Source organism: Camelina sativa, chromosome 9 (assembly GCF_030686135.1).
Source record: "Camelina sativa cultivar CO46 ecotype springtype chromosome 9, ASM3068613v1".
NCBI lineage: Eukaryota > Viridiplantae > Streptophyta > Magnoliopsida > Brassicales > Brassicaceae > Camelina > Camelina sativa.
In genome coordinates, this window is record NC_141888.1 from 90,918 (window position 1) to 105,039 (window position 14,122).

A 14,122-nucleotide genomic window follows, 5' to 3' on the forward strand; every position below is an offset into this window, starting at 1 on the left:
TTAAACTTGACATATCTAACGATTTGTATAAGGGTAAATTGCAAAAAAAAAGAACTTAAAACTTTCACTAAAATTGTTTAAAATAACAACATTTGATCATTACAACATCTAATGTTACAAGTTAACATTTCAAACCTAAAGATGAAATGAGAAAGTTGCAAAAGAAAAAAGAAAGAAACCAACATTTTTCTTGTCTTAGAGAGAAAACTTCAAACAAGCAAAAACAGAACATTAAGAATGTATGAATTAAGAGATATGATGATCAAACCCTAAAAACAAAGAAGTTACCTTGCAGAAGAAGAAGGAAAAACCCAAAGGTTACAGTTTTGTTGTATATACACGATCAGTGAGAGAACAAAAACATTTGAGTTTTTCCAAACTTATCTGATCGTGACGAACTTATTGGTTCCATGTCTAGCCCAATGACTCTTCAAATCAATCGCATTCCCAAAGCTATAACCTTCTGTTGCTAACTTCTCAAGGACCTTCTTAAACGCACCTTGACTCATCTTCCTACCCGATATCCTTGCACCGCGTCGCTTAGTACTCATCGGTAAAGGATACATCGAAATGTTCGTTGTGCAACAAGCTGATTGCCATCCTCCACATCCCCAACGGTAACATTGCTGAGGAGTTCCAGTACAAGTGCAAACCGGTACAGGTAAACCAGAAATGTCCATACTCACACCGTTAATCACAACATCAACACTCTTCTTAGGCGGTTTCACACGCTGCTGTTGAACATTGTTAGTAACGCCACTCTCCTCTTTCGGTTTACGCGGCTTCTTAGCTTTTGGTGCTGTTGGTGTTGCCATGCTGCCTCTCATCTTTCGCTTCTTACCACTAGGCTGCTGAACGGTTTCATCTTCACGAGAAGGAGGAGGTTGTATCGGGTTTTCCTCAAACCGGGATGTAGTCACAACCGATTGATGCATCATCTGCATCGAATTCGAACCAGATGTTTCGGACATGACATTACTGTAGTTAGGTGTGCTTATAGGTAACATGTTGAAGAACTTGTTGTCCTTTGGTTGATTAATCCAGCTATAGTTCATAGGCATTGAGGCCTCGTGCTCTCGAGGATGATACGAACCATTTGAACCGATCATTAGATTCGATTCACGTCCAGGTAAGAACGGTTTAGTGTTCCTGTCAATGGTAGACATAAGCTGCAAACCAAGGTTACCTTTAAACGTAGCAGCCGCTGGTTCATAGTATCCCCAATTGCGAAATCCATCATCATCCATTGAGATTATAAACTACATAAACAATGCCCCCATTGAAAGATTAAAACCTCAAGTTTTATAAACCCAATTCAATCCAAACAAAAACAGAACAATGACTGTGTAAGATCCAATAAACAATAAGCAATCGAAAAGTATCCAAATTTGAGGTTGAATCTGTTTCTAAATCTCGGATTCATCGAAATTCTCAAGTAATTAACACAAAAACAATCCATTTTCTCAGATTCTGTAACAGAGTCAAAACGAAAGCACAGATCTTTGAGATACCCAGAAACGAAAACTAGGGTTTTTTCTAATTAGAATCCATTTATTTCACATTTCTGTCTGAAACCCATATGCAAATTTCTAGATCTGACAAAACCCAGAACCAGATCTAATGAAACAGGACATAAAGCTACGATTTTTTTTTTTTTTTGCCCACACAGAGAAATGTTCAGATCTCGAGTTATGATAAATCATATCTTCAAATAAGATAATGGAAGAGAGCATCGTAGAAATGGAAAGAGAGTACAGTACAAAAAGGACTCAATCTTATAAAAATTAAGAGAGAGAGAGAGAGAGAAAGAAAGAGACATAGATTGATGAGAGAGAAATCTTACATGGTGGGTTTGGTCTAAACGGCTCTTTAAGGAATTTTTTTGACCTTCCTGGAGAGAGAAACCTGAGAGAGAGAGAAAGAGAGAGAGAGAGAGATTGGGAAAGAGAGAGGAAAGAGAAAACCAAAAAAAAAAAAAAAAAACCTAAGCAGAGAAAGATATGAGGGATGAGAGAGGAGAGAGAATGTTATAAAAGATCTCTTCCAGTTTTTTTTTTTTTTTGTAAGAAGAGAGAGAATCCTAAAAATGACACTTTTAAATATATAAAAAAATTTCCAAAATGGCTTTTGTAAAAAAAAAAGATTATTGAAGAGATTTGGTTTATTTGTAGGGCACAGAGATTAGGGGGAAAAGGAAAACCATGTGACAGAAGAAGAAGAAGAAGAAGACAAAAAAAAACAAAATCAAAGCCCACTGCTTCTTCTTATCCGTTTACATTGTACTATTGAATCATTGATAAAATATGCCTACGTATTTGTCAAAATCAAAAGTTTTTTAAGAACAGATACATTAAGGTATTTATGATGATAATTGTGTGTAAACCAGAACTTTTGAAGGCAATCAATGTATTTAAAATAAGAAATAAAGTCTAAAGAGGAATTGATTTGAGGCCCATTTGTGTATTTGGGTAAAATATTAGAATGAAATAGAAGTGCAACTGTGAAAGTAATTCTTTTGGTAGAAGCCCATTAACAACATATTTTAAAGAGTAAGATTAGTAATATATACTACCCAAACCGAACGAGACAATTTACACAATTATGGCAACATGCTTGCTTTTTAGGATACGGAAAAGAACTTCAAACAACGTACAAGGGTAATTGTGTGAACTTCTCTTACATGAAAGATCTGGGAAGCAATAAATGAGTTGTATTTTTTAATTTCCAGGGATAATGTTTTGCTAGTAGAGCAAGCAGAGATGAAACAAATGAATGGTTAGTTTAGGAGTTTGATCTATCGATTTCGTGTGCTTGGATAAGCAACAAAAGTCGTTGTTTGACTATACAAAACCTTATCATGTACATCAATAGATGTTAGTTCACGCTACGCGTGAGTTCTTACATAATCGCTATTCTATTTTGAAAAAATAACAAAAATTAACATATTATTATTATTATATTTTTTATATACATCAAATTTAAAGACTACGTAGTAGTATGAATTTAAATAAAGTAATAAATCAAAATTTTTTTGATGATAATATATTTAGTGCAATTAAGTCATATTGTATCTTACATGCCATATATTTTTGTAGTTGTAGTCATATTTCAAAATCATTGTGATATATATTTTCATAAAATTTATTTTGTGGTGTTAGTTAAGCATATTTTATTATTATTTATGGTGATAGTTTAAAGAGACTTAAAATGTTTCAATTAGGAAGAAATCAAAATAATAAACAGTAGGTTTACAATATCTCATACATATATAACTAAGTGAGTCTAACCATAGATGATTAGACTAATACATTTCCATAAAAATAAAATAAAAAACTGCAACTACTTTATTATCTTAAAGTCTTTAATTGTGTATGGATTTTGATTTATATGAAATGATAATGTTTCATATAAAAAAACTAAATTAAACTATATATCATATTTTACATATATACTCTATTCAAATAAACTGAAACTTTTAGTAAGTTAAGATATCATTGGTTAAATCAAGGAAAGATAATGATATTGTAGAATTTATAAAATTATGTGAGATTTGAAATATGAGGTCATGAGGGTTATAGTGAGATATGTGTCTTTCTTTTAATAGATAATACAAAAATCGATGTATCAAAGGTAATTATTTGAGAGTTACAAAAGTGCAATCAAGTGCATACTACTAATACATTTTTAACATGTTCTATTATATTAAATTAAATTCATTGAGAACACTACTATGATATTATTATGAGAGTTACAAACAAATTTTTATACTTTTCCAACTCTTAAAATTAAAAAAGTTTTAATTTTAAAGTGAGTGTTGGTGGGCCCATAATTTGATTCAAAAGTATAATATGTTACACATTGATCATTTAAAAGGAATAAAAACATCTAATTCTCAAATAAACTTGATTTTTTTGTTGTTAAAACCAACATATGTGAATTTAAATTTAACTATGGAAATTTAAAAAATAAATATGAATAGATTAGAAAGGCAAGAAATATAAAAGATTTTATTTTTATACAAATGTTAAATATATATATATATATATATATAATACTTTCTAAATTAAAATATAGAATCAAACTCTTACAACACATATGAGATATAACAACATTTGATATTGGTGGGAGAGGAAGAGAGAATGATTACTTATAAGATGATAATCCAAATTAGATAATGGAGATGAATCTTTAAAAATAAGAACAAAAATTGAAAACAATGTTATATATATATATAATACTTTCTAAATTAAAATATAAAATCAGACTCTTACAACACATATGAGTGATGTGATTCTCCCAAGGAATCGACGCACTAAGGTTGGTAGAATGATAATCCTAGAACTCTGATGGCTCTCGAAGCTAGATGATAAGGCGTGAGATGAACTCGAAAATCCTTATGCCCCAAACTTTCTTAAAAAAAACCAAACAAAGCAAGGTGGTGGAACTTTAGATAGAAACTTCGCAGAGACAGATGAGAAGGCGTGAGACGAATCCCAAATATCCTTGTGCATTAGACTCTCTTGTAACGACTTTTCAATCTTCAGCTAGTGAATGGCAACATCAAGTGCTGTGGAATCACTTGATATACCGAAAACTCTTAGATGTAACCCACCAAGGAGAACTCTTTGATGTAACCCACCAAGGAGAAAGAACAAGTTCCAAAAGAAACAAAGAAGTTTACCACTCTCAAATAAAAGATAAAAGATTTCTTGATTGATTGATTTCTCAAATGAGATTACATGTGTTTATATAAGGATAGAAAACTTGGTAACAAAGCCAAGTATTGATTATTCTTGAAACTAAAAGACAATAAAGCTAAATAGTTGAATGAAGATTCAACTCTTGGTGCATGTATCCCTTCCTAAGACCATCTCCATTGTATTTCTCTATTTTTTTCTCTAAAATAGAGTAACTCAAAAATAGAGCACTGTTTTCCTCCAATGTATTACTCTATTTTCACCTCTATAATAGAGTTAGTGTAAAAAATAGAGGTGAGAATAGAGTTGCTCTATACAGGGGCGGACCTACTAAGGAAGTAGGTGGGTCATCTGACCTGGGTAAACTAGATAAATAGTTTGTTTTTACATGTATTTACATAAAATTTTAGTAGCACAGATGGTAAATTCTGTACTGTTGACTTCCCCATACCCGAGTTCGAACCTCCAATATGACAAAATTTTAGTTTTTTCCCTGTAACTGACCTCCCTCAATTTTTATCCTGGGTCCGCCACAGGCTCTATATATAGAGCAATCCTATTATTTTCTCTATTTTAGAGTAAAATATAGAGTAGGGTTGGAGCAAATGTTGCTCTATAATAGAGATTTGACTCTAAAATAGAGTGGGGTTGGAGATGCCCTAAGGTGTTCTTCCCAAGGTGAGTTGAACTCTATTTTCGTCTCTCCTCTTTTACCACAAAATAAAGTGATTTTTTTGGGCTTTCTTGGGCTTGTATTAGGTTCAAAGTGGACTGGACTTGATAGATATCATCTCCAATACATTTCCCATGCTCTCCTTGCCCATAATCTCTTGAATTAACCCATTAAGTGCATTCCTTGATCTTCTCTCTCTTTGACTCTTTGGTCCAATTTGCTGATGAAAAACAAGATGGATTGTATGATTTCTTCACCATGGTCTTAGTAGAACACCTCCTGGTTGCCAAACATAATTCTGGAAGCACCTAAACCAATTGATCTTAAAACTCTTCACTGAACCAATTGATCATAAACCAAGTGAAGAACTAGATTGACCTCCTTTGGAAATGAAGCGTCACTTTGTGATTTGTTGGCCAAATCTTGTGTTCTTGGGCTTGTTGGAAACATAAGAGATCCGTTGACATCCTCCAACTGATTTCGTGTCGAAATTGTTGCTGAGTTGGTCTGTGCAATACGATATTTGGCTCAGACATGAAATTGGAACAAGGATAGATCCACTGACTTGAAATATCCATATCTTTCACAAATGAACTGATCTTAATGTGATTCCAAATCTCTGTGGTTCTAGAATGGATCACGATTCCATCACAGTTTGGTTCATAGCTTGAATCCTTCAGACTTACTCATAGTCCTCCGTTGAATGCTTGTAGGTCCAAATCGCATAGTCATGAGTTCACATGATTTCTAAAATGAATAACTCATTCATCTGAACTCTGATTGGATTGATTCCACTTCGAGATATGCTCTAAATGCGGTAAGAATTTATCCCAAATGGTTGTTTGGCTGGATGAATTGAGCTTTGACTTCGTTCGTCTTGAACAAGACTCAACTATCTTCTTGGATGGTCTCATGATCATATCAATGAGATATAACAACATCTGATATTGGTGGGAGAGGAGGAGAGATAATGATTACTTATAAGATGATAATCCAAATTAGATAATGGAGATGAATCTATAAATATAAGAACAATGTAAAATATATATCATGTAGTCTCTAAAATTAAAATTTTGCATTAAAATTTTACAATGATATGTCATTTGTTTATTTGTAACCCATACAACAAATATAAGAAATCAAAAACAACAAAAAAACAAAAAAATGATTTGAAGTATTGTGGAAGAGAATGAGAGAATGTGAAAATGAGAAAGTAAAAGAATGCCAATATGAGAGAATGAGATAATGTTTATTTATATGATAAGAATTGATGGAAGTTACATTTAGAATTATGGAGTTTTAATAATAATTTATTATGTTTGAATAAAATTGAATGGTATAATATGATTAATGCAAAATTTATTTTATTTTCAGTTATAATTTTATTTTAATGTGTGAGGTAAATGTATTATGTTAATTGGATTTTAAATATTGTTTAAAGCAATTAAATAATTAGAAAACAAATTAAAAATAAAAAAATTTGAAAACATTAAATGAAAATCAACCAATAAAGAGAGACAAAAACCTTACTTTTATGTATATGATTTTCTTAGCAAAATAACAAAAAAAATATGTCAATATTACTTAATTATAGATAAGAATATAGATGTGTCAAAATGGGTCAAGATTAATGAGCAAACTCAATTCAACTCAACTCATGAACCGTAATTAGTTTAAAATTTTGACCCCAATGAGTTGATGGGTTAAATAAGTTGATGATTAAATGAATTCATGAGTCAAATGAGTTTAGTTATAATGGGGTTATGAGTTAACCATTAATCCATCATTTCTTTATTATAAACTTAATATTATCATCATCATAATCATAATACCAACATCATCATACTATCATCATCATCAGTCTACCATCATCATATCAACATCATCATACTATCATCATCATAATATCAACATCATCATACTATCATCATCATCATACTACCATCATGTAACTATCATCATCATCAACATTATCTTACTATCATCATCATCATCATAATTTCATAATCATATTAACATCACCATCATCATATCAACATATATATATATATATATATCATAGTCAACAACATGATGTCATCATCATCTTATAATTTTATATTAAATATTAATTATTTTATATTGTAATTAATTATAATTATCTTATATTAAATATTAATTCATTTATATTGTAGTGGGTCAACCCAATTATTCATCAACTTATTTAACTAAATGGATTCATGTCCATTTCCTTGAGAGGACCTTCAAATATCCTCAGCTTCTGATCCATGTCCTCACTTCTAGTTCTCAACCAACGATTTATAATGAGACTTATCAGCCATAAAACTCAACCACATATGACCAAAAGCTCATTGGTATCATAATGATCATAGTTAAACTTACAATTACCATTTCTTTAAATTCATAACTAGTTAGTACCCATGGGTTAGTACATATTTTGAACAAATACAATGATTTTAATACAATAATTGTGAATAATAAAACCCAAAAAAAATGTTAATCAAGGATTCACCATGTATATACTATGAAATATTATCAAGGATTATTACATACTTGACAGGTCAATGGAAAAAAACATATTTGATTACGTTAATACTACTATGGACACTCCAAACCATTTCTTGGCTGCAGAGATTTAACCTTAAATCGGTGGAACAAAATTTTTTTGGTAGACATTACAAATGGTTGCGAGAACGTAGTTGCAGAAATGATCTACAAATTCCTTAGGTAGACATGCAATAGCTGCAAAAAATTCACTTAATTTAATTAATAATTTAATATATAAGAATGTGGGTTTGTTATTTAACTTTTGATGTGGAATGAACTGTGTATATTACTTTATAAAAACATAAATAAAAAATTTTAGAATTTTGTTTTATAAAATTGTTTCAAATTTTCAATTAATATCGACGATATATTTGGGTTTGGATCCAACTTTACTGTTACTAACATCATTCATGTAGACCCATATTCAGCCAGTGGACTCATTTTCACGGCCCAATAATCATTTCGGCCTCTAGTCACATTTTTGTTTGGTCGCCAACTTAATTCGATATTAAAAAGAAAAGAGTAACCAGCTTAATATAATGTAATATACACACGTACAATTTAACCAAGTTCTTTTATTCACAAAAATTATATTTTTTAATAATCTGATTTGAAAGATTTAACACAAATTGTATATACACATTCGTATAGGTGTTTCCTTATCTTGGCTGCATTTTAGAGTTCATTGATGTATGCCAAACTTGAGAATGAAGGCATGAGACCAAAATATATCCGAATAAAAGTGAGTAATGATGTATTGGGAATGTTCTTTTTCAAATAGCTAATCTATTTTCATATGTTATTTTATCAGAAAAATATTTAAAATATGAAGATAGAAAAAAAGAAAAGATAAAGAGAATCAAAGGGGGAGGAGTTGGGGGAGATGATGGCATTTCTTTGCTTTGTAAATTTGGAGCATGTGACTTGATCTCTCTTTCCAACTCAGTTCTCCTACTCACATTCAGTATCTTCCTTATTTTATTCATTCTCCTAACTTAACTTCTGAAATTTTATATATATACTACAGATTTCTAGTTTCTTAGTTACGAAATAAATATCATATGCATTATATATGTACTAGTATAGGAATAATCAATGGTAGTCGATAAAAGCAAGAGTCGGGAGAGTAATCTCATCTTAGGAAATTATTACAAAACACGATCTCATATCTTTCCCTTTATACAAAAGCTGTCACCTTAACTCGATGATATCTTCTCGTTTCATTTTTCGTTTCGGTCTATTTGAAACCAGTTTTAGACAACTGACAAAAAACACATTATGAGGCATCTTTTGTTTCTTTTATCAGATATTTAAATTATTATTCGACAATAAGGAAAATATAAAACTACTAGCGCGATCAAGCTAAGGAATACATATAAACATTACAATTGAAACAGAAAAAGAAAAAAAAATTCTAGATATGATTAAAGTCTCTTAGTTTAATTCCAACCTTGTTTAATTACTAGAAGAATGTATCTAAATATGATTGAGAAATTCTAGATCACAATAATGATTAATTTTGGCAGTTTTCATATGAGTTCCACACAACAACAACAAAAAACTACTATTTATTAAATCCTTGATCGCCTACTGATCGTAAATTACTTATTCTTAGTCTTAGATACGTTAATGAAACCTTCCTAAGGAATGACTCAGAAGAAACGCAAAAGCCTAAAAGGAATCGACACTAGAGAGTGGATGGGAAAAAGGTCACGTGAGTAAGACATATAATCACGTGCGGGATCGGTTTTGGTTTTGTTTTGTTTCATTTCTTAAATCGGGATCGAATATGAATTTATCAATGTAGGGTTTTATAATAATACTTTTCACATTTTACTCTTGGCTTGATTTTATTTTCTTACGCATGTATTTTGATTTATCTGTCTTTTTGTTTTCCCTTAACTGTATGGGCACTAGTACGTCCATTATATAAGCCAAATAGAAAAGAAATAATATTTTGTCTGAATTATTGTAAACTTACAGAATTTGGTATTTAATGCAATTATGCAATTTTATCCTTGGATTATTCACAAGAACCATATACCTTTTTTCCTCTCCTTTGTTTCCAAGTGTAATTCGAAAAGAATCTTAACATGTATATGGACCAACCCTTGGAAACATGATGACATAACATTCATATATAGTTAACAATGACAAATTTTCGGAGATTGTCTATATATTATTGGATTTGCTTTAACAATAATGGAACGCAAGATGTATTTAGTGATGTATAATCACACTACTTATAGGAGTTGAGAGTGACAGTCAAAAAAGTTAACAAGTATGTTAATAACCTTAACTATTATTTAATTAGTTCTGTCATATTTTGTAAAACATATCCAAAATTCGAATTTAGGTCAGCCAATGGAGATAGATAAACTCCACACAAAGACCTAGTTTTATCAATGAAAATAAGCCCTACATGTGGACGTATGATCTCATATTTTTCTCATTTTTTAAGAGAAACCTCATGTAGATAATCACTAACATATATAAAACAAAAAAAATCGAAATTATTTTTAAAATAGTGTATGAAGGTTCAAGAAAATCAGACAAATTCATCAATCAGGACAAGATATGGGTCCAAGCCAAAAATCCATATATCCAACATACTCTAAGAAACAAAGTCTAAAATATAAAAACAAAATAACAAAAAGAAAATTCTAAATCTAAATCTAATACATAAGTACCTCACTCTCTCTCTCTCTCTCTCTCTCTTTAGCTAGCTACAAGAGTGTATGTATATATTATATGTAATGATGGCACAGTGCAATGAGCTTTATAAACAGAAGGATTATAAACATCAAACACCCCTCCTTACTTGCTCTCAGCTCTCAAGTGTATGAGAGAGAAATAGGCTGATAAGAGTCAAAATAGCAAAGAGAGCTAGAGAGAGAGAGAGAGACCCAAGCAATTAAAAAGCTTTCATCATAATAACATAAGAGAACTTTGAAGAGTCTAGGAAAAAGTTTGAAAAGCCTTTGTTGCAGAAAGCTTAAAAGAACTTTTTCTCTCCCTATATCTATATCTCTCTTTATTACCCTTCCTCTCATCTTTGTAAAGCTGAACCTCCCACTATCTTCAAATTTTCTACTTCTTCTTTTCTTTTCTTTTGGGGTCTTTGGGTCTTGTTGTTTCATCAAATCAATCTCTAGTATCCAAATACAATAAAGTCAAAAAAGAGAGAGATCAAGAAAAGTAGAGTTATTGATGAGAACATATCAAGTGATGTTGTCCAACAAGAACACTAACACATGTTGTGTGGTTTCTTCTTCTTCTTCTGATCCTTTCCTCTCTTCTTCAGAAAATGGGGTCACCACCACAAACACATCCACTCAGAAGAGGAAAAGAAGACCTGCAGGTACACCAGGTAATAATAAATCCCCACTACTGAAAAATTTAATGTTCAATCTTCTTTTTTTATTTTCTTGTTTTAAATTTTGGTTTTCTCTAAAATTCCATTTAAAACCATACTTTAGAAAAATATATATAATGTTAACCGAAGACATGTTTTTTTTATAGGTTTGATATTGAAGTTTCAATTTTTTTTATTCTTAATAATAGTACCAGTTCAAGTTTTTGGGTATTAATGTGTTTCTTTTTTTTTTTTTTACTTAAACCTCATTGAAAAACTCAGCTTTATGAATTTTTCTTGAAACCGAAGATATGTGTTTTGATGGAGTATGTCTTATTTGCTCTTCAGATCCAGATGCAGAAGTTGTGTCTTTATCACCAAGAACTCTTCTTGAATCAGACAGATACATATGTGAGATCTGTAACCAAGGGTTTCAAAGAGACCAGAATCTTCAGATGCATAGAAGACGTCACAAAGTTCCATGGAAGCTTCTTAAAAGAGACAACAACATAGAGGTGAAGAAACGAGTCTATGTTTGCCCTGAACCAACTTGCCTTCACCATGATCCTTGCCATGCTCTCGGAGATCTTGTTGGTATCAAAAAACATTTCAGAAGAAAGCACAGTAACCATAAGCAATGGGTTTGTGAGAGATGCTCTAAAGGTTATGCTGTTCAATCAGATTACAAAGCTCATCTCAAAACTTGTGGCACTAGAGGACATTCTTGTGACTGTGGTCGCGTCTTCTCCAGGTATAGTTTCTTGTTCCTCGTTAAAATTTGGTTTTTAATCAGAAAAAATCCAACTTTTTTAATTTATTATATATATATGGACCCTTTTTTTTGTTAATCAGTTAGTATTGGTATTATGAATTCAAGAAAGATGCAAAAATTGCTCAATATACATTTAATTTGGCTCTGTTTGGTATGTATATTTAGAAGATCATATAAAAGAGTCAAAAATAGAAATTGCTCAAGCGACCCAAAACCAAGATTGATAGTTATAGTACTATTTGATTTGACTATCGCTCATGATTTTTACTAATTCTGTGTATGCATCAGAGTTTTCTAATATATCTCTTGACTATTTGTTTGGTTTTTGTGACATAAAAAGAAAGTTAATTACTTAGAGTAATGACATTGACCCCAATCTATAAAGAAATATTATACTATGTTTTTAGGCTACTATTGGACCTAAACTCATATTAATAATATATAGTCTTTTTTTTTTTTTGGTCAAAATATAGTCTAACTATAACGTTATTATTTCATAAACGAGGTTTAAACAGAAAACGTTAATATAAAATTATTAAATTTGTCACTTCATAACCAAATGAAATTATTAAATTGATATATAAGTTTCTTTTCTGCTTTTAGGGTGGAGAGTTTTATTGAGCATCAAGATAACTGTTCCGTACGGAGAGTTCACCGTGAACAGCCTCTACCGCCACAAACCGCAGTACCAGTCCCGGCCTGCTCCTCTAGAACCGCTTCAACCATCAGTACTCCGTCTAGTGAAACCAATTACGGCGGTGCAATTGCTGTTGCGACTCCTATACCTCTAGAAGGCCGTCCAATTCATCAGAGAATCTCACCTTCAGTTCTCACTCACTCATCAAATAATCTCAACCTCGAACTCCAGCTTCTTCCATTATCGTCGAATCAAAACCCTAACCATCAAGAAAACCAACAACAAAAAGTTAAAGAACCATCTCATCATCATAATCATAATCATGATGCTACAAACTTAAACCTCTCCATTGCACCATCATCATCATCATATCAACATTACAATAACTTTGATCGTATAAAAGAGATAATGGCAAGCGAGCAAATCATGAAGATAGCGATGAAGGAGAAAGCTTATGCGGAGGAAGCTAAAAGAGAAGCGAAGAGGCAACGAGAGATAGCGGAAAACGAATTTGCGAATGCTAAGAAGATTAGGCAAAAGGCACAAGCTGAGCTTGAGAGAGCTAAGTTTTTAAAGGAACAATCTATGAAGAAAATAAGCTCAACGATCATGCAAGTCACTTGTCAAACATGTAAAGGACAGTTTCAAGCAGTTGCGGTTCCGGCGGCTGCGGCTGACGAGACATCTCTTGTGGTCAGTTACATGTCTTCAGCCAATACCGACGGAGACTTTGAAAATGGATTTTAAGTAAATCACAAAAGTACAAAGTTCATTTTAAATTAAAGTTTTACTTTTTTTTTTAAATATTTTTGTGTATTAACTACACGGTTGTATTTATTTTTTTCAACTACGTACGTACCATATATAATATGTTAATTTTTCAGTCGAATTTATCTTAGGTTCAACAGTAGTACCTAGTCTATGAGTGCTCATGACTCTATATACAGGTTTTCCTATTACTCTAGATTTATATCTACAATTCCGTGGTTAAATTGTTCAAAAATAGAAGCCCCAATCCTCAATCCTTCAAAGAAATTTACAGGATGTCGTCACTATTTCATAAACGTACCGTTACATGTTACTGTTACATTCTTGATAAATATTGCAGTTTAGATTACTTGTTAATGTCACTCCCGCTACAATAGACTATAAATTGTAAACTTAAAAAAAAAAGAATTTGGTATCATAAACTTTAAAGTTTACAATATCAAGTTTGCTACTAAAAATTAATAACTTTTTTTCATTGTAGACGTCTACAGTATTTAACAAGGAGCTAAATCCATTGGTGTCTTGACCTCATGTCTAAATGACTAAATCCACAAAGAAATATCCGCTCTTCGCCACTTATAAGTCCAGAGCTTTTGTGAATATGGATTAATGTATATTTTTTTTCTTTGTCTACAATGTTTTTGTGAAACATATGATGGTATATTTTAATTTA

At 31.4% G+C, this 14,122-nt stretch overlaps 1 protein-coding gene and 1 pseudogene across 3 annotated transcripts; one reads left to right on the plus strand and one right to left on the minus strand.

The window, feature by feature from the left end:
- Positions 1 to 38: 38 nt before the first annotated feature.
- Positions 39 to 2,379, minus strand: LOC147937505 (protein BASIC PENTACYSTEINE1 pseudogene; annotated as a pseudogene). The gene is made up of 2 exons (XR_015567065.1): positions 1,844 to 2,379; positions 39 to 1,259 (listed from the first exon to the last, which is right to left on the minus strand). The product of XR_015567065.1 is annotated as a protein BASIC PENTACYSTEINE1 pseudogene (transcript).
- Positions 2,380 to 10,547: 8,168 nt separating this feature from the next.
- LOC147937506 (zinc finger protein SHOOT GRAVITROPISM 5-like) lies at positions 10,548 to 13,570 on the plus strand. 2 transcript variants are annotated; one of them, XM_087463710.1, is made up of 3 exons: positions 10,548 to 11,287; positions 11,621 to 12,023; positions 12,648 to 13,570. In XM_087463710.1, exons 1-3 carry the CDS (start codon positions 11,128 to 11,130, stop codon positions 13,426 to 13,428), a joined length of 1,344 nt encoding a protein of 447 aa, XP_087319836.1. In that variant the 5' UTR covers positions 10,548 to 11,127; the 3' UTR covers positions 13,429 to 13,570. The 2 variants fall into 2 exon arrangements, with proteins under 2 accessions (XP_087319836.1, XP_087319837.1); XM_087463711.1 differs by lacking the exon at positions 10,548 to 11,287 and adding an exon at positions 11,293 to 11,500.
- The last annotated feature ends 552 nt before the right edge of the window (positions 13,571 to 14,122 follow it).